At 47.4% G+C, this 24119-nt stretch overlaps 7 protein-coding genes across 7 annotated transcripts; 3 read left to right on the forward strand and 4 right to left on the reverse strand.

Moving 5' to 3' along the window:
• Nucleotides 1-1743: 1743 nt before the first annotated feature.
• C8R40DRAFT_1071425 (uncharacterized protein) lies at nucleotides 1744-2593 on the forward strand (the record flags this gene model as incomplete). Its single annotated transcript, XM_046226328.1, has 3 exons — nucleotides 1744-2172; nucleotides 2227-2316; nucleotides 2405-2593. The coding sequence occupies 3 exons, from the start codon at nucleotides 1744-1746 to the stop codon at nucleotides 2591-2593; spliced, it is 708 nt and encodes a 235-aa protein (XP_046083880.1).
• A 226-nt stretch (nucleotides 2594-2819) lies between these two features.
• On the reverse strand, nucleotides 2820-3576 carry C8R40DRAFT_1071426 (uncharacterized protein; the record flags this gene model as incomplete). Its single annotated transcript, XM_046226329.1, has 3 exons — nucleotides 2820-2898; nucleotides 2971-3392; nucleotides 3451-3576. 3 exons carry the CDS (start codon nucleotides 3574-3576, stop codon nucleotides 2820-2822), a joined length of 627 nt encoding a protein of 208 aa, XP_046083881.1.
• A 477-nt stretch (nucleotides 3577-4053) lies between these two features.
• On the reverse strand, nucleotides 4054-5539 carry C8R40DRAFT_1173184 (uncharacterized protein; the record flags this gene model as incomplete). The annotated part of the gene is made up of 6 exons (XM_046231980.1): nucleotides 4054-4743; nucleotides 4800-4880; nucleotides 4930-5016; nucleotides 5078-5227; nucleotides 5289-5408; nucleotides 5468-5539. 6 exons carry the CDS (start codon nucleotides 5537-5539, stop codon nucleotides 4054-4056), a joined length of 1200 nt encoding a protein of 399 aa, XP_046083882.1.
• Nucleotides 5540-5760: 221 nt separating this feature from the next.
• C8R40DRAFT_1173185 (uncharacterized protein) lies at nucleotides 5761-6395 on the forward strand (the record flags this gene model as incomplete). Its single annotated transcript, XM_046231981.1, has 2 exons — nucleotides 5761-6225; nucleotides 6279-6395. 2 exons carry the CDS (start codon nucleotides 5761-5763, stop codon nucleotides 6393-6395), a joined length of 582 nt encoding a protein of 193 aa, XP_046083883.1.
• Nucleotides 6396-17469: 11074 nt separating this feature from the next.
• Nucleotides 17470-19417, reverse strand: C8R40DRAFT_1051744 (uncharacterized protein; the record flags this gene model as incomplete). Its single annotated transcript, XM_046224728.1, has 2 exons — nucleotides 17470-18043; nucleotides 19074-19417. The coding sequence occupies 2 exons, from the start codon at nucleotides 19415-19417 to the stop codon at nucleotides 17470-17472; spliced, it is 918 nt and encodes a 305-aa protein (XP_046083884.1).
• Nucleotides 19418-20359: 942 nt separating this feature from the next.
• Nucleotides 20360-21351, reverse strand: C8R40DRAFT_1071430 (uncharacterized protein; the record flags this gene model as incomplete). The annotated part of the gene is made up of 2 exons (XM_046226330.1): nucleotides 20360-20803; nucleotides 20863-21351. 2 exons carry the CDS (start codon nucleotides 21349-21351, stop codon nucleotides 20360-20362), a joined length of 933 nt encoding a protein of 310 aa, XP_046083885.1.
• Nucleotides 21352-21742: 391 nt separating this feature from the next.
• On the forward strand, nucleotides 21743-22449 carry C8R40DRAFT_1173190 (uncharacterized protein; the record flags this gene model as incomplete). The annotated part of the gene is made up of 3 exons (XM_046231982.1): nucleotides 21743-22009; nucleotides 22068-22159; nucleotides 22212-22449. The coding sequence occupies 3 exons, from the start codon at nucleotides 21743-21745 to the stop codon at nucleotides 22447-22449; spliced, it is 597 nt and encodes a 198-aa protein (XP_046083886.1).
• Between the last annotated feature and the right edge of the window lie 1670 nt (nucleotides 22450-24119).

Below are 24119 nucleotides of genomic sequence, written 5' to 3' on the forward strand. Positions count from 1 at the left end.
AATCAACATTTATCTCAGTGCTGACAGTCAGACTTCACAGTCAACAGGGAATCCCTCCGTGGCTCTTACTAAGCTAGCATCGCACAGCGGACGGAGTTCATCTTACTGTTGACATTCCTCGGAAGCCCCTTGCTCTATGTCAGCTGGTGACCTTCTCAGATGCTACGACTTTGAGCAATAAGTCTGGCATCTGGAATTGGTAGGCGTACTGAAAGTCGTCCTACCGTCGCCTTCGCCACCACTAGTATATACATCTGACCTCCTAAGTAGTGAAGGTATCGTCCATAGTTGAACACAGTGTACGAGTAGATGTCTCAGTGTCGAGCGAGACTTGTGAGTCAATTGACTCAATCATAATGGAGATTGTTTCTGACTCGAGCGCGTCGAAAACGAGGAAGGAAGAGTAGGGAAGAGTACATATGTACCAGTAACTCGAGGATGCCTAAAACTAACAGATCTGGAAACGGCCCGGGGACGTGATTTTCTCACAGCATTATTATATTTTTCCTCAACCATCTTAGTATCTCTCTAATTCCACTCCAATCTCTGTTCAAGATTCAGAAAACAATGCCTGGAATTTTTCTATTCGCTTTCATACCATCTGGTTCGAATGCTGTTCGAATTGGCTCCTTATTAGCATCTATCGACGATGTATCCCCTTCGGACATGATCTGCTAGTAGTTGTTCAGTGCTATGTTTATTTCTTGTGATGCCATAGCCTGGCCAAAGCGGCGGTGAGCGCTGTTTCAGGTGCGGGCTGAATCCAATGGCAGCACTTCGAAACGCTTACTATGCGGAGGCAGCCATGCGCTCTAATTTCACTCAGCTCGCGTAAACGTCCTGTGTACGGGGCGCACACAGCTTCTTCCGTACCCATCCTCTGAAGAGTCCTGGAGATTACATAGCCTCCAGCGCAAATTCCATCCAAGCTATACAAATTCGACTACCTGACACGCATACCCTCTCACTGGGGCCGCCGCAAAATTTCCCGCCCGTGAAAAAGAGCGGGAAATTTTTCGCAAAAAAATCCATTTCACAATAAAATATTTTTCCCTTTTTAAGACCTGAAAAGTTCAATCTTTCCCTAGTTAGAAATATTGTCTTTCGCGCTTAGTACAATTTGGCATTTTCCATGTAACATTTCTCATTAATTCCGACCAAAAAAGTCATAATATTTCCAACTGTATCGTTTATCTTTCCCACCCGATATAGATAATCTTTCGCGCTCGGTAATGATAACCTTTCCCCCTTTGGTACGGATAATCTTTCTTGACCCTGTATAGAGGTCCTTTCACGATCGAAATGAGATAACTTTGTCGTTTGTGTAAGTACACATTTCCCTTATGCTCAAAATGATCTTTCACGCAATGAATTTCTCATTTTTTTACGGTCGCGAAAGTCAATGCCCGCTTTTCACAAGCGCCAAGCAGGCGCCTGTGCACACTTCCTTAGAACAGAGAATTTGTTCGGGCCTCCTTCGTTCAGCTAATTCACTGACTGACCAAGCTATGGACGTGGACTCCCGTACATATCACAAAAGTGTGCGGATCAAAAAACGCCACCCATGTGGTATGAATGAGCAGTCAAATTTCTACGATGTGATAACGATTAGACTAATACTCAAGCCTCGTGTCTGCCTTTCATTCACCTTTCCGTTCAAGCTCAACAAAGGATACTACGTTCCATATATGATTGAGGCAACCTGGCGATATTTCACGTCTCTGTTCTTCATACCCTCTTTCCATGGGTCCCAACCGTACACCAAAAACCATTCGTCATCGAGTGCCGGCCCCTAGATCCTCCCCTCGCAGACACAATATGCTACTGCGTAGTATCACACGGCCTGTAGAGATTATTCAAACCCCTGCCACTGTAGATCCTTCTACTCCAAATTCTCCGGTTCACACGAGCGAGCACTCATTCCTCAATGAGACCTCCGTCTGCCCTCACATTCCTTCCCTTGTTCCACCCTCTGATGACCTCCCCAAACCAGAGGAGGCTTCCAGTTCCTCCCTTGGTCTACCTCTTGACCTTGTTATGCCAGAGGAACCTGATGCTACATCGATTTTGGAGACAATGTTCAGCGAAACTCGCGAGAAATTCTATGACGAACAGGAGAAGTCGATACAGTTTGCAATTGAGTACGCCGAACTTCTTTCACAACAGTGTAGTGTGAGTGCATCTACATATGGACTATGTTCATCACCTTAAAAATTCTCGTTGTAGGATTCCGCAAAGATCATCCTGTTGAAAGACATTATGCGAAAGTTGGATTACTCCTGTCCCCTATGCAAGAATCTGGCTTGGAACCCCCATGTGTGCGTGTCTTATCCATTGATCTCTTTCATCTGCCTGACAGTTTGTGAACCCTAGTCTATCATGTGGACACATTATGTGCTCAAAGTGTATCACCACTGAGCGACGAAAAGGTGTCGCGTCCGGCAAGCTATGTAAATGCCTACATTGTGGTTTTCCTGTCTTCCGAAAGCCCAATCCATCCATAATGATCCAGCAAGTGGTTGAACGGATTGCCACGAAGCTGAAGATAGTACAGCCTCCCCGACATGAGCTCGATTGGATGGTTGTTGTGTGACCGTGATTATTTTTTTGCTCTCCTTCCTTCATCACACTTCTACCTACTGAGTCCTCAGAGGATATTATAATCGATCTGTTTATTCGTCGTAATCTTTAGAGTCACTTAATTCAATGTCTTGTAGTGTTTCTTCCTATATCATTTCTTTCTACGGAGTCTAGAGCTGTATCAATCTGATATACAGTGTTGCGTATCTTGAATCGGAAAGCGACAAAAAATGAACATATCATATCTGCTTATCCTCTGTGGTAACCCATCTAGAAGCATCGTTCAATGTGGACAGATGAGACGAGAGTCCGACTGGTCTATCAAGCATACAAATCTAGTGAAAGCATTGATCACTGTAAGATACCTGGAATATACGAAAGCAAACTGACCTTGAAGGGCCTGCAATCGAGTCAGTCTGTTCATGGTTTTGAGAGCTGTACCCCTCTCGAAGGAAAGATGAAGGTAGTTTTTGATGGACAGATGCACGCGCCACAGGAAGTTGAGTAGATACTCGTTTCAAACGCTTCGTCCCTGTTGGGCAGAAAAAATCAGGATAGAGAGCAGGAGTGTTATCGACATGCTGGAACAGAGGGCTGAATGCGGGGTGACGATAATCAAGGTCAAATACATATTTGAAAGGTTCCTCATCGTTATCCTCATCATAACCAGTCTCCTCATCAGACATCCCATGATGGGTGAGGATATCCAGGGATTGCAAGATATAGGTCCAGAAGACAAGCCCATCTTCATCTGCGATGGCGCGACATTGAGCGATCATAACGGAAGCGATCCTCTTTCGTCGGTGGAATTTCTGTGAGAATGAACAGAGTTCGAAGTTGAAGTAAAGTAATACGATTAGATCCACTCACTGTATGCAACGTTGCCCTCCGAGCTTGCTTCGATTTATTATCGGTGTTGTTGTTGGATTTAAGGTTACGTGCATCACTGATGATTCGATCAAGTCTGGCAGCGAACATGCACTCCCAGTCGACCATGATTTTCGAATACGACGAGTCTGATGTTAGGGAAAGAGCTCTTTGAGCGAGAAGTTTGATTACTGCTTGATTCCACTCGGAACGTCAACACGTGTTGGTCATGTCGAGCTGGATTGCATTGGATACGGGCCCATAGTTTTGTGGGTCCTCGGTAAACAAGGCTAGACGACTGGGAGAAACTGGTTCCTTGAGACAAGCCTCGTACGTGAAGCATATTTGCATTGATTCGTGAATAATTTGTCGGGACAGCCACTAAGGTGGAATGGTGAGCGCAATGTGACACAGTACAGTCATGGGCACATACGTTTATGTCATTATCAGAAAATTCTGAGAGCTCGAAACGATTTTCCGCCGACATACTGAGTGGGATGTTGCTGGTTCGATGGTAAGTCGGTTGGGCGCTTATTCACACTTGGAATGATGATAAAAAGCCACAAAAGCGCAACTCTTCGATTTTGACATGTGCAATATCTACTCTTACAGCCCTTCCAACGTCTTTATCATATCTTCTACAAGGGCATCCCATTTGCCTTTCTGCTCCTCTCTATCATCGTCGAAGTAATGCTGCAACCCAACTGCCCACCATTTGACACAAGCGAGTAGGACCGGCCAGCCATGCTTCCCATGCTTGTTTAGAGGATTCAACACCACCTCAGAACCGTCAACCGCGGTAGAAATCCCCCCCTCAGTGACCGGTTCGCATTTTGGTTGCAAGGTGCTCCACCAATCCCAAACCTCGGATGAGAATTTCGTCGTTGAACAGCCTTCTTTGTCCACATCAGCTTGAAAGCGGTAATAGCGCCTATTCCTGATCCACTTATTGCAGAGGGAAGGTCTACGAAATTTTCCAAAACCTTCCCGATAGTCATTGGGGCATATCCACTGATTCTTACGCTCGTGTTCGACCCATCGACAGAGTAGCTTTAAATAGCGACTTCCCAGGTCAACATTCAAATAGATGTAGGCGTCATAGAACCATCCAAAAGACGGAGCATCAGATGGATAAGGAAGTGTTTGTGGAGCGCTTATTTCGTCGTTGTTCGCGGGCGAAGTCGTTTCGTGATCGGTAACAGTGACTGAGTTCTGAGCATGCCCTGATGAACTGTTGGTTATGCTTGGAGTAACCAAGCTTGCAGATTGTACATGGTGACTTGATGAATCTCCGACCTATCAAATACGCAAAATATAAGGCTTAAAGGAAAAGGATTTGGAAAAAGATTAACCTTCGAGACAATTGAGGGTACAAAGGGTTCACCCTCGGAAGATTCACAGTGCTGATGTACATCTGAGACGGCCGATGCGACCTGAAAATAGTATAAAGAAAGTAAATTAGCAAAAAGGGAGATCACCCACTTCTCGACTATTTTGCAAATGAGAGCTCCTGATGTCCAGCCTGATTTGACCTTGAGAGTCGGGTAGTTCAGTTCGCCACAAATTGACCTAACGGTGTCAAGATCGATACTAAGTAAGAAGAAATCTGGATTGTATGGAAGGTGCGCACCTCGCTTGGAAGCCTTTGCTCCGGAGATCCATCTCGTGTTCTAGATAGTTCCTCTTGTAGCTCGAGAACCTGCAGTCGAGCCTGACGGTACTGATTGTAGTATATATGTATATCCTTTTTGAGAGAAACAATGTCCTCCATGTCTAAGTTCTGTGACGGTGATTCTTAGAATGTCAGAGTCGCTACTACTCCAAAAGAAAGCAAACCATACCATGATTTCATCTATCTCATGATCGAGCTCAGTAACCTGCGCTTGTAGTTCTGCAGTCTTCAACCGAAGCAAGTCAAGTTCATCCTCGTAACGCCCATTGTGCATTATGAGACGAACTCTCTTAGCATTATGATCAGTGGTGAGTTCAATAGCTAGTAATATTATAGCCTTACACGTACCGTATATGGAGAATAATCTTCGTCGTACTCAGTTTCGTGATCGCCACTCCAAGGGAGCGAACGCTTAGGCATGATAGTTGGGTCTCTCAGACCCGCACGCCGTATATAAAGGATTCTACGCGTTAGATCATAGGTCATGTGATGAACCGTGACGCCTTTGATTCTGCTTTGAATCTGATTCCTTTCATCCGCTCTTGCAGGTTTCTTGTACGGAATGTCTTTTCTCAATGTTCAAAGGGTAATTGACGAAGACAAAGCAACGCCATACAAGCGCAAGCATATAATACCTCAAAATGCCACCCGAATTCAGTTCCTCCATCTTCAACCGCACTAGCATGCTCCCGCAAATGGACCATTCCGTTCACATTGAACCTCCCACCTTCTCTTCCAATGGCCCTGTCCTCACGACCGACTCCCAGATGTCCACATCGACGAGAGCTTGCAGAAAGTTTCCGTATAATTCAGCCCGAAGACGTCCCTCCGCCTATGGCTTGCCACTCAGCTATGACGATCCTTTGGCTGCCCTGCCTTCAGCATCTTCCTTTCCAACTATAACTCAGCCCACACCCTCCTGCTCCGGTCAAACTATTGCTTCTCATCATCTATCTCCGGGACCTCCTCCTTCCTGTTACAGCCGACCTTGCCCATCCTCTATGAAGATTCCAAAGCCTCCGGGAGAGGTTGGAAGGCCTGGGAGGGGTGGTTATAATCTTCGAAAGATATTGGGATGGTCCAGACAAGATTACGACAATGTGAAGGTACGTGCCTCCTTATGTCCAGTTTTCCCGTTTTCCTTATTGCTGCAATTCAGAATTTCATCAAAATACTTGTTGCACGCCTGGAAAATAACGTCCCGTTCACACAACTTTCCCTTGTCAATATCACTCATATCAGAAATCAGGCAAGTACTTTATACCTCCGAATCTAATTTGTACTCAATTACAAGGTAGACTATTGCTAAATATGATTTCGTCGCTCGCTATGATAACAATTGGGTGATTGACGATTTTGTGCGCTGTCAACTGAAATATCAGAGGACCGTCATCAAGAATCGTAATCGAAGGAGAGAAATTTCTACTATTACGGATGGGTATGCTTGAGAGTGTGGTTGTGGAACATGTTTGAGTGTAAATTCACGAGTTTTGGTTTACCATTTTGTAGAGTTGCAATACAGAATGCAGCCTGTCGATTCCACAAATCGTTGAAGTATTTCGGTGATTTACAGCTGTCCGGTAAGGCATTCGCACCAAGCAGGGAAGTCTTCATCACTGTATTGGAGCCCTCTAAGAGTCACCTGCGTATATTGAGAACAGGTTCGAACATGCTGCCTTAAATCCCGCTTGTGCGTGAATTCAAATTCACCAATTGGGGTCACAGCACTGTCGAGCTCGTCCAGACTGCAATTGGTTGACTCCGGGAGCGATGATGTATGTATGTATCTGTTAAGATCATGTACACCGTGTAACCGTGCCAAAGCTACAAGGTGCCTAAGTGCGGAAGACGAGTGGGACAGTAGTGAAGTTATTAACAACACCGCCGTTACGCCGTTAGTCCCCGGAGAGCAAGAGTAGAGAGAGAGGAGCTAAGTAGCAGCCAGGTCGGAGCGGCGGTATCGCCGGTGACGAGGAGCGAACCAGAGAACGTTTAAAGTCCTAAGGTCGAGGAGAACGTACTTCAAGGCGTTGAGCCTGAAGACTTAGAGAAGAGTTAAGTTGAGAAGGGAGATCTAAGTTGATAATTAAACTGAGGAACTACAGTAGCGTACAGGCAGTATTTATATCTACGGAACGGCGCATCGGTGCGGAGCGCTAGACTAACTACTAGGAGCTATACGAGTAGTACCTGCAGGGTAGAGTAAAAGACAATAAGGAGAGACTAGAACGAAAGAGTAAAAGACAATAATGAGAGACTAGTACGAAAGGATATGTGTAGCGAGAAAGAACAATAGGAAGAGATTACAATAGGAGCAGATCTTCGGAGTACCGAGCGGCGGAATGGAGGCCCGCGGCATGGACTTGACAGTATCCCCCTCTTAGGCTTGAGCCCTCGAAAGCCATTAATACCGGTAGCTGGTTAGTCACCAAGGAAAAATTTTAAAGGCCGTCAGGATCGGGGATTTAGCCTATCAGTCAGCAGGAAAATTTTCGAAAGCCGTTAGTACCGGGAATTGGCGTTAGTCATCAGTGAAATTTTCGGTTCACCGTACATCAAGTACAATTCGAAAGAAAATTTTCGCTGGTCCGTGCGCAGTTTTGCCGTATAAAAGGTCCAGGGTTTTGCCGCGAAGGCCCTAACTTTTTCAAAAACTCTAAGTCCACCAGGATGTCGACAAGCCGTACTACTACCACCACCCACAACTCTGCTGGCCCTTCGCGGTCACGACCCGCCGCTCCTCCGCCCCCCGCTACTCCCGTTGGTCAGGAAAATGAGGACCTGGGGGACGACGAGGACGAAATCCTGAGGAGGGCGCACGAGAGGGTTCGACGTATCAGGGAGCAGAAGGCCGCAGCGGCGGCGAAGAAAAAGGCCGACGAGGAAGCGGCTAAGAAGATGGCGGAGGAGAGTCGGAAGAAGAAGGTGGCCGCGGCGCGGGAGTTAGAGGAGAGGAGACGATTAATGGCGGAAGCGGCGACCGCCCGAAGTCAGAGGGGAACGTCTCCTAGCGAGATGTCCGCTTCTCCACGACGACCCGTGGTAGAACTTCGGCGGGCGGCAAAGAGCAAGGGAAAGGGAAAGGCCCCAGCGCAGGTGAGTAACCTTACTTTTGGTGTGAAGCTTCTTGGCTAACTCCTTGTTTTGTAGCCAGTTGGTGGAGATCCAGATGACGGCGACGATGGCGACGACGATGACGACGACGAGGACGACCGAGCGCCGTGCGAACGGTGTAAAAGCAAGAAGCTCCCTTGCCAAATGCAGGCAGGCAAGCGGAGTTCGATCATCTGCAAGCCCTGCCACGACGCCAAAGTGAGGTGTTCGTACTCGGGGCGTCCAACGACGTCGAAACAGCGGGAAGGCGGCTCCGGCGAGCGCATCGCTGTCATGGAGAGCCAAATGGCTCAAAGCCTCGCCGACCTCCGGGCCCTACGGGAGGCCGATTCAAAAACTCACCAATACCTTCGTCAGTTGTTGAGGAGACAAGAGGACGACCATGCTCGTCTTATAGCCATGGAGACGAGGATGGCTATGATGGGTATGGGAGAAGGAACGGCGACGGCGGGACCGTCGAGGAGGAACAACACCGGGCGGCGTGAAATGCGGGTACCAGTTCATCAGCATGTAGTTCATCAGCAGCAACCCAGGAGAATTCATCATCGGTACCTTCATAACCGGCCCACCGAATATAGTAACGTAGAGGACAACGTTTATACCTTCTGTCCAACTTAGAGTCCAGGATTTCGGCAACGTTGTACTCCTCTTCACCATCAACTTCAATTGGAGGTGGAGGAGATTGAGCACGATTCGGGAATGGATTCGGCGTAACCGGCTCCAGCTGTGAGACGTGGAAAACCGGGTGAATTCGGCGAAGATAATCTGGGAGCTTGAGCTCGTAAGACAAAGTACCAGGTCGACTGATGACCTTGAAAGGACCAAGATATTTTTCTGAGAATTTTTCAGTAGGGCGAGTAGAACGAATGTGCTTAGCAAGAACAAATACTTCGGAACCGATCGGGAATTCCGGGTGCGAGATTCTTTTCCTGTCAGCTTGTTCCTTGTATCGAGATTGGGCTAAAAGGATTTCCTCTCGAAGGAAGACGTGGAGTTCATCGAGATTGACGACGAAGTCTCTAGCTAGATCAGACTTCATATCGACCTCGGGCCGAACGGTGATATTTGGGTGGTATCCTTTGTTAGCGAAGAATGGAGTAATACCAGTGGAAGCATTGGGAGCGTTGTTATAGGCGAACTCGGCGATCGGGAGTAAAGGCGACCAGTCATCTTGTTGGTAGGAACAGTAGATCCTGATGTACTGCTCGAGAGTCTGATTGACACGCTCAGTTTGCCCGTCGGCTTCCGGATGATATCCAGAGGTATAGTGAAGTTCCATGGAGAGCGCTTTACCGAGAGCCCGGAAGAACGCCGAAACAAATTCGGAACCACGATCGGAAGTAACATGATTAGGAACACCATGCTTAGAGAAGACGTGAATAACAAAAAGCTCAGCTAGTTGTTCGGAAGTAATGGTGTCGTGAGTTGGAATAAATATAGCTTGTTTGGAAGATCGATCCACAACGACGAGGATAGCTGTATAGCCATTCGACATTGGTAGTTGCTCAATGAAGTCCATGGAGATGGAATCCCATGGTCGGACCGGAACCGGCAGAGGCTTCAACAAGCCGTAAGGCCGATGACGGCGGGGCTTATTGCGACCACAGATAGTGCAAGAGGTAACGTAGTCACGAACAAAGTCTCTGACCTTGGGCCAGGTGTATTGACGACGTACAGCTTCGAGAGTGCGGTTCTGGCCGAAATGGCCGGAGAGTGGATGATCATGGAAATAGCGAAGGACTTGAAGGCGAAGATCGCCGTGATTAGGGACATAAATACGGTCGTCAAGGCGTAGTAGCTTGTCGCTACCTAAGCTCCAACGTTCATTGGAAGGATCTTTTGCAAGTTCCAAACCAACAACGGAGCTCGGATCGGCGGGAAGGGCGAGAATGATAGCTTGGTGTAAAGCTTCGATATCCATGATAATCGAGGCTCGTAAAGCCGGACCTTCCAGAAAGGTAGCTCGAAGAGACGCAGTGAGTTGTTCGTTAGTAAAGATAGGACGAAAGTTATGAGGGTTCACTTGGGCGTAGCCGATATCCCCCTCTTTAGGGTAGACGTCCCAGCGTCTAGTTATCGAATCAGGTTTCTCGCCGAGTTTCCCCGGTCGGAAGCGAATGACCATATTAAATTGATGTAAAAATTCAGACCATCGGACCTGTCGGCGTGTAAGAACCTTGGTAGTAGAGAAATACTCAAGATTCTTGTGATCGGTGACGACGTCCACCGGATCACCCGAACCTTCCAGATAATGACGCCAAGCTTTAAAGGCCTCGAAGATGGCCAGTAGCTCTTTGTCGTGGGTATCGTAGTTGAGTTCCGCCGCATGAAGCGTTCTGGAAAGGAAGGCTAGAGGATGAATTTCACCGTCAGCATATTGGATGGAAAGAATAGCCGCAATGGCGTAATCGGAAGCGTCGGTCTCCACGATAAGTGGGCGATTCGGCTCCCAATGGGCCAGTATCGGCGCAGAAGTGAAAGCGATTTTGAGATTTTCGAAGGCCTCTTGACAGCTGCTGTCCCAGATCCAGGAAGCGCCTTTTCGGGTAAGCCGAGTCATCGGCACAACGATATCACTATAATTATAAATAAAACGACGATAGAAGTTTGCAAAACCCAGGAAGGACTGGATGTCCTTAACCTTCCTCGGGACCGGCCACTCTAGAACTGTCTGAACTTTCTCCTTGGACATAGTCAATCCGTCGGGAGAAAGAATATAACCCAAATACTCAACAGTATCCATATTGAATTCGCACTTCTCGGGGTTCGCGTAAAGCCGATGTTTCCGTAACCGCCGAAGAACCTCCTTAACGTGTTCTCGGTGTTCTTCTGGCGTATCAGAGTAGATCAGAATATCGTCAAGATAGACGATGACACAAACATCGAGCATGTCAGAGAAGATGTCATTAACAAACCGCTGGAAAGCCGCAGGGGCGTTCGTAAGGCCGAACGGCATAACCTTCCATTCGTAAGAGCCGTAGCGGGTCCGAAAGGTGGTTTTCCATTCATCACCTTCAGCGATTCTGACCAGATGATAAGCGTGAGCGAGATCCAATTTGGTGTATATTTTAGCTCTTTTCGGAGCGTCGAGAAGATCTGATATGAGTGGGAGTGGGTAACGATCCTTTTTGGTAATACGATTGAGTCCACGGAAATCGACGCAAAGGCGAAGTTTGCCGTCCTTCTTCGGGACAAAAAGGACCGGAGCGCCGTGAGGAGAGGATGATGGGGTGATGGCACCAGTAGCCAGCTGTTTGTCAATAAAGTCTTTAAGGGCGACTAGCTCCTTTTCAGACAAAGGGTAAATACGGCCGAGAGGCGGCGAAGCGCCTTCTTCCAAGTCAATCTTCAGGTCGTAAGGTCTATGTTCAGGAAGTGAATCTGCAGCAATCTCGTCGAAGACGTCTGCAAATTCTGCGTACTCTTTTGGGATAGAGGGATGGAGTGGAGGGACAGTAGGAGTGGTGGAAGAGCGGTCGGCGGCGCGGGCCGCGACCTCTGAGTGGATAGCACGAAGTAAGATGGGTTCCATACCAGCGTCCTTGCAAGCCCTGTTAAAGACTGCAGCACTGACAAGTGCAATGTCGACTTCGGGAGTTTCCAGTTGAGCAGCGAATTGTGAGACCGTAGGGTAAGAATAGATGGGTTCAAAGGGGAATTTGGACGAAAGGGGCTTGGCCCGTAAAGTCCGAGAGCGGGAGCGAGAGCGAGGGCGAAGTGAGTCCCCAGGAGGGGTCTCCAGAATTGTCGGTGAAACCGACGGCGAAGGTTCCGGTAGTGGAACAGCGACCTTTGCAACAACGGGGTTGATAGCAGAAGGCACAGACGTCTGTGGAGAATCAGGATGTGAAGTGTTACGGAACGTAATGTTTCGAGATGCCCAGTCAATCAACGGATTGTAGCGGGATAAGAAACTGTAACCTAGTACTGCTTTACAAGATGAATCTAAATGAGTAACATAAAAGGGTAATAGGAGCAGCTCGCCGGAAGGGAACCGAACGGCGATACTCGCCATATCGGTAATGGGTTTAGAAGATAATGAACCATCAAAGAGACGAAGATTAACAGGAGAGATTTTGGTCGTAGGAATAGAATTTTGTGAAACATAACGAGTATCAATGAAAGAGTCAGTAGAACCAGAATCAACAAGAGTAGGAAATTTAAGAAGAGCAGAGATGGGTTCGGCCGGCGCGGCCGAATCGGATAAAGGAAATTCAGTAGTTAATGATATTACAAGAGATCGTTCAATGGAAGAAAGAGCGGACGCGTTGAGATATAACTCCCCAGGTGAGGTACGAACCTGATCAACGCAGCTCCCGTTTCGTACCGGGGAACAAGAGCTGCGGACTAGTTTTCCGATTCCTCTTCAACAACCTCAACGGTTGCTTCGGGGGTTTCTTCAACCTCGGCAGCACGGCCCTTCGATTCTCGGGCCTTTCGCTTGTTGCAGTCAGCAATCTGATGCTTACCACCGCAGAAGAGACAAAGGTTGTTCTTCATCCTTCTTTCCTTCTCGGAGGGAAGGACTTTCCCATCTGCACCAAGATGGTTGAACGCGGGGCGCTGACCGCCGGATTGGCCGGAATTCGAAGAATTCTGGGGCTTACCATTGTTGTTAGGCTTACCACCAGAGAAGGGTTTGGGCTTCGGCGTGAACGGCGCCGAAGAACCAGAAGGCTGAGAGTTGTTTTGCTGGTTAGTAGAACCAGTCTTAAAGTCCGAGGAACCCTTCTTCGGGTTCCGAGCAACAAAAGGCTTACCAGCCTCACGCTTTCTAGTTTCCTCGCGTTTCCAATAACGATTGTCAATACGAAGAACTTCTTGACGATAATCGGCAAGCGTCGCCGGCTCGGGCAAACGCGCCATTTCGTCCTTGATGCGCTCAGCTAAGCCTCGTCCATAGGCCCATTTTAGGGCAGCAGAATCCCAGTTGGTACTAGCAGCCAGGGTGTTGAACCGGATGTTGTATTTCCGGATGTTCTCGGTTTCCTTCATCTTCAGATTACCGAGAGAATCTTCGGCCTCGCCTTGGGCGTCGTAAACGCCGAAATTATCCTGAAGCTCCTTTACAAGGGCTTTGAAGGAGGATGTCCAGGCCGGCAGCGAGTCGAGATCCGGGTCGAGGATATCAGGGACAAACCATTCTTTGGCTGACCCACTGAGATAGGAAAGGGTGTAGTTCACCTTCCGTTGGTCGGTGAAGTACTTTGGACGGTCATTGAAGACCAGGGCGAGATTGACGAAGAACGTCTTGAGTTTACGGGGATCCGAACCGTCGAATACCTCTGGCTCCTTGACCTTGCTCTTAGATTCAGAGCCGTCAGAGGGACGGCCGAGTGCGGCGAGAACGGTACCGAGGGTTTCAATGGAACCCTTGAATCCCGAGAGAAGATCCAACATAGCTCGTTGCTCGTTGGGGATGTCAGGAGAATTAGGAGAACGAGGACCACCAGGTCCACCAGGACCACCAGGTCCGCCGGGACCGCCGGGACCGTCAGGCCCACTGGGGTCACCAGGCTCACCACGCGGTAAACCGCCGGAGTCGTCATTCAGATCGTCATTGTTGTTGTCGGCACCCGGATCGTCGGGATCGACAGGAGGGTCTTGATCATCGTGATCACCAGTGTCCAAATCGAAGTGAGGAGGTGGGTCACGAGGAGATTCAGAAGCAGCGCGACGTTGGGGTTGTTTACCCGTACGGCGGGCTATGGCTTGGAGGATTGGGGAATCAATTCGAGTAGTAGACCGGCCCCGAGCCGGAGCGACCACGGGGGGTTGTCCACGGCGAGGAGTCAGGACTTGGACAGGTTGTCCGTCACCAGTATACAAGGTGCTGTACTCAAATTGTTGTTCTTCTTCCATGGCTTCAGGAAGAGTCGACGTAGTAGGAACTGTGGCTGGACCGAAACCGCGATTACGGCGACGTGGTTGACCGATGGCAGAGATAGAGTCGGAGAATGGGGCAAATGATTGGGCTGTAGTGAAGAAAGTATTTTCTTCGGAGTTAGCTCTAGATTGAGCTCGAGTTTTCGGAGGCATAAAAAATGATATGTCAGTACGACGTTAACGGATTGAGTTTAATTATACTGTTAAGATCATGTACACCGTGTAACCGTGCCAAAGCTACAAGGTGCCTAAGTGCGGAAGACGAGTGGGACAGTAGTGAAGTTATTAACAACACCGCCGTTACGCCGTTAGTCCCCGGAGAGCAAGAGTAGAGAGAGAGGAGCTAAGTAGCAGCCAGGTCGGAGCGGCGGTATCGCCGGTGACGAGGAGCGAACCAGAGAACGTTTAAAGTCCTAAGGTCGAGGAGAACGTACTTCAAGGCGTTGAGCCTGAAGACTTAGAGAAGAGTTAAGTTGAGAAGGGAGATCTAAGTTGATAATTAAACTGAGGAACTACAGTAGCGTACAGGCAGTATTTATATCTACGGAACGGCGCATCGGTGCGGAGCGCTAGACTAACTACTAGGAGCTATACGAGTAGTACCTGCAGGGTAGAGTAAAAGACAATAAGGAGAGACTAGAACGAAAGAGTAAAAGACAATAATGAGAGACTAGTACGAAAGGATATGTGTAGCGAGAAAGAACAATAGGAAGAGATTACAATAGGAGCAGATCTTCGGAGTACCGAGCGGCGGAATGGAGGCCCGCGGCATGGACTTGACAGTATCAAGTAACTTCTTGGACCCCAGCATATCATATATCAGCACTAGTACTTAGTCTCAAGCCGGTAAGCTATCCTGACCTAAAGACTTGCAGAGACGCCCACCAGACGCCTGTAACGTGATCGTGTTGCAAGTGCTGTGAGCGTTTGATCTGACCTTCATTGACTGCTTCTACTAAGTGCTAAAATTTTCTCTCTTGTCGAGTTGGGTGGTGCTCAAAATACCGGTGAGAAGATGTAATCCATCTTGCTTCCATCAACTGACCTCCTACAACAATCAATGTAGGATATATCCTTTCGACCCCCATCCGTCTCATCATTATTCTCAAATGGACAAACATTCAAGCGTGGTCCTTCTCCGGACGATCGTTCGGCTCAGAGCTTGCAAGGATTATGATTGGAATCACCTACATCACGGTTCAGCATTGTACCTTCTTTCTCTATCAAAATTATCAAAAGGTTCGTCGCTTTCAATCTGTTTGTCCCTCGCAATCCGACATGTCTATATTCCCCTCAGGCATCAATGGGCTTAGGGTTAGCAGCTGCCAGTACATGGGCGTACCAATCAAAGAAATTTCAGGTGTGCTAAGTTCAATTTGTCGTGACCTTTGTGATAATAACTGTATGTAACCGAGATGGCCCCTTTGAAGTCTCACCATTAATACCCGGACATGCACCACTCGTCTCTTGATGAAAGGTCAGTTTCAATGGGGGCAGATTCAAAAGCCCATGTTCTTCGAGAGCCTATGTTCTGGTGAAAGATATCGGACAACTTGCTTTGTCGAGCTTGACATTGGTGGCACATATCGCACGTATTTATAAAGCCGTAGGCCATTGGCTTTTTTTCGTCGCATTCATCGAAACTTGCTCTGCTTTATCTACAACTTTGGCTGTTTTTTCATTGCATTCACCGAACTTTGCTCTGCTTTCCCTACGCTACTTGTGTTGACATATCTCTCAGCCCCTTTCATCGTCAGCCTCTTTCGTCGTCAGCCTCTTTTGTTGTCAGCCTCTTTCGTCGTGATGTATGAATCATTCCATACTACTGAAATAGCACTGCGATCTAATATCTCTAGTACAGTCATTGCCATCATGATGTGTGAACCATCCCATAACAAAGCACTACAATGGATATTGTCCTCGATTCCTGCTCTTAATATTGACATGGTCAACAGCCCAGTAAGTGAAACATCTTACAAGATAGTGATTATTCACATAGTTTACAGAGAACGGTTTTACATGTCACCTTTATTGTACAAGTATTGGCAAACAGCGACGAGTTGTTGAGCGGAACAAATGGCGAGCCACCTCTTGATCCAGATGAAGTCATGGATGATGTAGATAATATCATGGATGTGGACAAGGACGACTATAAGCAGGTTGCAGAGGAGGAGGACAAGATGGATATCGATATTGTATTGGTGAACACCAGTCATTTGACACAAATGGACACATTGGTGGAGCATTTTTCGACAGTTATGTGTCCTGGATATTGGATGGATGATATGTAGATACAATAGAAATGAAGTTTACCTTCTTCGCAGCGGGAGATGTACGGAATCGGCAATTATTTGAAATTAAACCTAAATTTGAGCTTCGACTGTGCATTTGAACCTAGTCCGTCTTAACAAACATTTTTGAGTCTCGATTTCCTCCAAGCATTATGTCTCAGGGAGCAAGGATAAATCAGAAGTTAATATATTGTCATAGGGCAATGGCAGGGAGGAAATACAACGGTGTATCATGTAGGATATTGTAAGCCGAGCAAGTTTGTGTAAGGAAATGACGACCATGATAAACATTAATTGGCTTCGAGCCCACCTACAATTCCAAACTCTACCACAATTGAGAACATCGTCGGCTAGGTAGAAATTGGGACCGTACCTTGAGGCACAAACAGACTGCTGTACCAGGAGAAAGCTCCCACCTTGCCGTATGGGCAAGCACCCAATCGTATTCAACGAATTCAAAATTGGTTGTGAAGATTGACGAGACTATCTTAGCCTGGAATCCCTGGTTCCAAAATGCCTTGAACGGATCTTGTTGACCTTCTGCAAAAACTCTCTGTAAACTTCGTTGTATAGTGAACCTGATTCTACCATTCTCGCAGAATATATGTCGGATTCGACCAGCAACCCATTCGACATCTCTATCTCCGCCAGGAAAGAAGCACACATAGGAGTTGCCTTTTCCACTTGCCTCGAGAATTGCATAATAATCCCCAAAAAGTGTCAGACATCGGTTGAAGCACTGGACGTGAGTGTGAGAATCTGCATCCAGAGCTAGATACAATTCACGAGGAGTGGGCAATCGGAATCGCTTATTCGCAAGATGAGAGCCATACTTCAGGATGTTTTCCACAACTTCCTGTTCAGTTTCAGTTTCAGTGGTATCTATCTCCACCCCCGTTTGGACTCTTGACTTCACCGAACCATAAACCTTCTCAATAAGTTCAGCTAAGTATCTGAGCAAAGGAGGACAATCACTCCGTCGCAGATAGCGGCGAAAGGCAGAGCCAGTAGAAAATGAATGGAGCAAGGTGCTCTCGAATTCGCCTTTGATCATAAATATCAGCGAAATAGTAAGAGAGATAGAAATGAGTTCATACCAATCTTATGGTTGATAGGAATTCTTTTGAGAAAACCTATGAGTCGTTCTCCGGGAAAACACCAGAAGTGGTGGACAACACTGAATAGATCCATGTCATCATAGATATGGAAGGCAAGGTGATGGCTAGGTTGGATAAAACCTGGAAAATTCTTTTTCAGACCTTCAATATGCAAACGGAGATATTCCCGAAAATCTTCTCGATCCTGCAATGACAAAGTGTGCTTGGACATTTTGTTTGCAGCACAGGTGAGGTACATAGAAGTTTGCAAAACTGAAGCCATCGCATCTGCATCTTCGGCGGCAATGGGTGATGCTTCTTGCCAAAGGCTCAAAAGTGCCAACGGGAGGAAAATCGAAAATAAGGTGCGCCAATTATCAGCTTTCGGTGTTCCGCCTCTAGGAAGTCCAATCAAATCGGATGGTTTTGCGATCCATCCTGGAACAATAACTTCACGGACGGCCTGCTGGATACGTTCCAAGACAATAGGAGAATCGACTGGGGTCCAGGATATGGCCTCCTTCGGTTGCGTCAGCCTCTAAAATGAGGATATGAGATTGACTTGGTCTAGTTTATAACTGTACTCACCCAATCCACTAATTGAGAAATGAGGTCTTTCTTTGGTATCGCCTTATGTGAGCTGTGCATAGGAACACGATTGAGATCGAGACACACAAAGAGTAGAGCAATGCGATTCTTGGTCTTGAGAAGATTTGCAAGTTTGACCGTGCCTATTCCGTCGTTGGTAATCGGGTGCCATAGATATTGATGGATGAGACCGATGTGTACAGCAGTCTTGTACGACATGGTGTTTATGAGCTCCTTCATGAGTACCTCTTTCTCTGGATTAGTTAACGTATGACAAGGTATGCCGTTGAAATATGTTATAGCAGGTGGCTGAGCATGTCGGGGAGGTCTATGGTGGGTGGGGGTGAAATAAGGCCAGACAAAGGGTCCATCTTCTTGGACCAGATTCAAGCGCTTTCGAATTCAGAGCAAGTAAGTGTAGCTTTTGCGGTGACATGGAATACACTCACCCAATCAACAAGAGCATCTATCATATCTTCCTTCGTGACCTGCGATTTTTGAACGATATCTATCCTCTGTACGGAAGCTGATTTGAAGGCCAGGAGATCTTCACAAACAAAACGTAAAGTGGACCAATTCATTCTCCCAAGCCTCGAGCGTAATTGCATCAACTCTGATGCCGTGGAAGGACGCAAGTCGGAAAGTAGACTGTGTATATCAGATAATTGGCCCAAAAGACGAGGACTGGAACGGACATCATTTCCGAGAACCATCATTCTCTGATTACGGATACATCGTAAGTCTTCCGATAAATGGTCCCACTCCAGCGCAGTAATCAGAGTGTTCTCATCAATTTCATCCTCGTCATCTGTCTGAATGACAGTATTGGAGCCTAGGAGTTGAAGAGGCGGTGGAGGTGTGAAGGCATAATGATGGGCATAGGTAGAGGATGGCGCTGTAGACTTGTTTTTGGGGTCTTCCTTGCTCTCCGGGTTATTTAAGCGCAAGCCATCTCGAAAGAAGTTTTTCTCTAGTAACTGATATCCGGTGTGCATTGGGTCTGTAGTCACTTGCTTCGAGGGCCGCCAATAAGGAAGACGCCAGAACTGCGAGTAGCGTACACCATACTGCTCCTCTATCGCCATTCGCTCTGCTTTATTTTGGGCATCTCGCCACTTCTCCGCACCTTCTCTCAAGAAATCATCATCTACAGCCTCCCAGTCTTTGTAATTGGTGGAATTGAGGTATGCGCGGTGCCACGTTTTGCAAGTGAAGCAGTAACAATGCGAGCCGACATCGAGTAAACCAGCAAATGGACGAGCAGCTTTAAAGTCCAGAGAAATGAACGCCAGTAGAACGCGGTGGATACGACCATAGGGCATTTCTTGACCACTGGCACTAGCGCAACGTATTCCCCGCGTGTACGCTATGAATAGTTCGTCTATCAACGGTCGGATGTAGTGGTTGTGTTCACCCTCTTTGGAATTAGGCTCATGTGGACCCTGGATTACACCCGCGACATAAACAAATGCTGAATCTTCTCGAAGTTCCAAAGGAAGATTTAGACAAGTCATTGAGATAACACCAGTCGATGAGTGTTTCCCGTTGACTTTATTGCCTTCGATATTGAAAAAGTCAGCATGCAGTTTGAAGAACCACCTGCCCTCTCCCCCTCTCTCTTGGATGAAAAACTTCCCGTCTGGTCCTTTCACTTCGTAATAAAAGCGTCCATCCCCGCTCTCACGCTTCTCTGTTGGTGGACCCTGGTCAGAGAGACGTTCACAGAAAGCATCACCGTATTCTGTGATTCCGGGGAATGCGAGGAAACGCCCAAACCAATCTAAGAAAGAATGGAACTCGAACGTTTTGATGGGTTTATCGTCTTCTAGCAGATTTTCATTGCATGGTTCCGCAAGGTGATAGGCACGATGGGTACAACGCTTCGGATACGTAGGAGTCGACGAAGAGCGAGGAGAAGTTGGAGGGTGAGTGAAACTGCAACTTGGGCAAACTGCAAAAACAGTAGTTTTGATATCCAGGTTGAACTTCTTTTCTAGAACTCGAATATCTTCTGGGATGTCAATAAGCGCTGCCTGTTGCTGTTGGTTGGGACCGCCTTCTTGAAGGAGGGTCAGACTGTACCCAAAGAGTCTGATAGATTTGAGAAGAAGACTAGTGCCTCGGCGACTCATTCTCTCCATGATCCGTCCAACTAACGTCAAGGAATACGCAATGAGGGTCGGTGTGTTTTTGGTAGAAGTGGGATTGTAGGCATGCAAACCTGTTTAATGCCAGTGAGAAAACCCAGTCCCATAGTCCCGTAACTACAAGAACTGCTTACTGTTGTCAATCTGTATTGGGCTACTATCAGGATGCACGGTACGCCAGTTTTGAAGAAATCCTTCCAAACGTCTAGCCACTGCTCTTGTTGCCTCAACCTCGCTTCTGACTTCCTTGCGGCGATACTTGTCAAGTTCAGACGAAATGATGACAACGGCGCGCTCCGCTCTGAAAAGGATCTCTTGAACCACGACAATATCGCAGTCAAGGGGAAGATTGTGAAGTGAGACGAGACGATCCTGCAATTCCACTTTGTGGGTCTGTATACGTCTCAAAGCTTGATGGATTGTGCGATTCTGGGCGGCGGGTGAATCAAACAAATATTGGAGTTCGTAGCTGCCCATAGTCGTGTCGGTGTTCGCAGTCATACAGGTGGAGGTCCTAGTCGTGTCATTGGTCCTAGTCGTGTCATTGGTCATGTTTGTTACCTGTCAATGATGGACAATGATGAGTACCGAGTGTTATGGAGAACCGAGGTCATGTTTACCGCATCTTGAACCAAGGTGACTAAAGGGTCCAAATCCCCTTCGTCAATTGCAGCTGGAGATTGAGCCCCGAACACGACATCACCATTCAACACTGTGCTTGCCATGACCGACAAGTCATAGTCATGATCTGTCCCTGACACACTAGATGTCGAAGGTTCTACCGAAGTCGCAAATATCGACCGCACAAGGGATGTTGGCTCGATTCTGCCCTTGAAAACTTCTGTAAAGGTCCTACTTGTGGACATACCAGAGATAGCAAAAGGTTGGTAGGAAGAGGTTTGCAACGCAGACAATGAAGGTGGAGAGTGGGATGAGGATGATGTTGCGACGGGTGATGATACATGAAGCGAGGAGCCAGGAAGCGTCAAGTTTGTAGAAAGGGATGAATCAGATGTACTCGAGAATGAAGGTTCTGCAAACTGGGTCCGCGTAGGACGTTTGCGATTTGAGTCGAATATGTCGTCAAACGCCTTGCGTTTTCTGTTCATGTTAGTACGAATCAAGATAAATCAGATCAGTGCTTCAGCGCTTATTCCAAATCGAAACTCATTGTCCTCCGCGTACATTTAGGGTTTTCGTTTTCTTCGTCAAATCGCAGGAAGTGCTGAATCTTCATCAATCTCAAGGAACCCATTATCAATATCATCATACGCTAATCTGTACATGCGAAAGGACTCTTTCATTTCTGTAACAAGGCCATTTCCATTATCGAGAAGCCAAGCAACGATGAATCGAAGGACAAAGGGACATGTCCCAAACAACCTCGTGTAAGGCTCTTTGTATATACATATAAAATCAGCTCCTCATGGTTGCATATGTCACACGACAAATCCTTTCCCGTCTTTTTCTCTCTACCAGCTTCACCTCTTGGCTTCTATAATGAGTCCTCGACACGGCCCCCAAAAATCTAAGGCCACTCGTCGTCGAACATCGAATTCCATGTCTCCCATACACCCTATGTCACTCCGGAGCCGAACTAGGGCACGTATACCCGCTAGTACTGCAACATCGGATCTCATTGATGCTACTCCGACCACAACGTCGGATCTCAGTGGCTCTAGTATCACTCCGGTGATCCTGGCGCAACAAACGAAAAGGCTTGAAATACTTAAGAAGGAAGTCGCCTCATTGGAAGAAACAAGACAAGTGAGTTGTATCAATCATAATTGCCGAAGGCTCTGTTGCTGAGATAGAAAAATCGTAGTCACTTGAAAACGAGTTGAAGGAAGAGATGCTTCTGCAAGAAGCGGAATATCAATGTCCTCTTTGTCTTGATCTGGCTTGGTATCCATACGTGTGAGTGCAATGACCAGCTTCCAGAGTGTCAATTATTGAATGACCCTTGTAGTACTGCGTGTGGCCATTGCTTTTGTTCGAGATGCCTCAGCCGATACAAGGCCGAGCACGATCGAAAACGTCTTGAGGACCCTTTTGGCACCAATGTGATCATTGGTTGCCCAACATGCCGAGCTTCTATCTTTCGCAAGCCTCAGCGCTCCCTCATCATTCAACGAGGAATCGAACAAGTTGCTGTAGATCTCCAAGTTGTAGCTCCTCCACGACATTTACTTGAATGGCATTATTAACACGAGTCAGTGTGTGCAATTAACATTCTACTCGAGAGTTATATTAGACTTCTTAGCAATCAAAGCGCATTCGACGCCTAATTAGAGTATAAATGAATATAAATGAATATTGATACATAAGTACGATCTATGAGTCGAAGTCCATCCCAAAACAGCATGCCGCTCTCTGAGAATCACTGATGTTTGTGGCCTGGGTCCAGCAAAGAAAGCTCCAGAGATGACCGTTTGCGCCGAATCTGAAGGAGGTGCTGAGTGGACTTTGGGGATGTCTGATGGAGGGGCGGAGCTCGAAGCGTCGTGCCACTGTTGGCCAGCAGACAGTAGAAGGAGACAGACAATAATGTGTTCACGTATACAAGATAATTGGGTCTGGAGATCATGAGCCTCAATCGATCATGGAAGAATGGGATGCAGGAGAGGGACCCAGCAGAGGTGTGCTTTCATTCTCGTGTGTAGGAAGGTCCACCGTTGATCCCATTTTGATCATAGGAATGACGATGATTTGTCACTACGATTGCATTATTGAGCGCACGATCCCATCGTATTTTCGATTTCCGTGGAGAAACTGTTCGACGCACGTCTGCGGAAGTCAATGACTTCGGTCTGGGCGGATGAGATATAAGAGTTGACGCTTTGGGATATGGTGATCCAACTCGCGTCGAAGTTGGCGTAGGTGAACCTGAGCCAGAAACGGAACCTATTCCTAATGAATCTTTGGGGGTAAAATCCTGCTCAGATGGATGCGAAAACGTGACCGTACGCGTGGAAGAATGAGAGGATTCACGGGATGGCTTCGGAGGAGCTAGTGAGCGAGATGGTTTGACCGGTGAGGAAGGCGATGAATGCAAGAGTAATGACAGGCCAGATTTGAACTGGCTAGAGTGATCGTCAGAAACATCAAGGGCAGGCTCTAGCATCGAGGATTGCGGTCCATCAAAGCCTTGATGCCTGCTTCCACTTGAACGACCCCTCTCATCATTTGATGAAGGCTCGAGACTCGTTTTATTTTCGGAAAGTGTATGATGTCCGTCATATCCACTGAGTTCTGCAGAACGAAGGTTACCTCCGACAACAAGGCTTCTCGGCTCTGTCCGAATAGTTAAATCGAATACATCCAATTTATCTGAAGGAACGTTGAGGGTGTCCAGTCAGAGCGTGTCTGTGTCCAGTCAGAGCGTGTCTGTGATCCATTGCTGGATCTGTATGTAGAAGGAAAGGATGTTGATCGAATGGTAAGCTGAGAATGAGGTACAATGCGAGGTTTTGTTCTTCGGTACGGCAAGTACCTCTGTAATCGCCATGATGGGTGCAATCACATAGATAAAAGAGAGGTAACGCACCCTTTTCAGGCATTTGCACCAAAATCAGTTTCTTGCACTCCTTCGGTTTTCGTTATATGTTACATGAACGTTTCAAAGTTGGGACGCCACCACTGGACGAGACAGTCCCCGATTTCCCAATCATCATTGACGCCATGGACAGGTTGCGAAAATTGACCTGTAGACTACTTCGATGCTGGGACATCGATTTAAGGCGAAGGAGATGCTTACGACTTTCAGGCGGGGGAGCGAGCCGGTCATCCAGGCGGCGCTTTAGACTGTCAATTTCATCTTCGCCAGGTTTGAGATAGTCTCCAGGGCTAGCGGAACAAAAGGTCAGTTATATGTCTG

This window comes from Lentinula edodes (assembly GCF_021015755.1).
Source record: "Lentinula edodes strain Le(Bin) 0899 ss11 chromosome Unknown C8R40scaffold_29, whole genome shotgun sequence".
Classification (NCBI taxonomy): Eukaryota; Fungi; Basidiomycota; class Agaricomycetes; order Agaricales; family Omphalotaceae; genus Lentinula; species Lentinula edodes.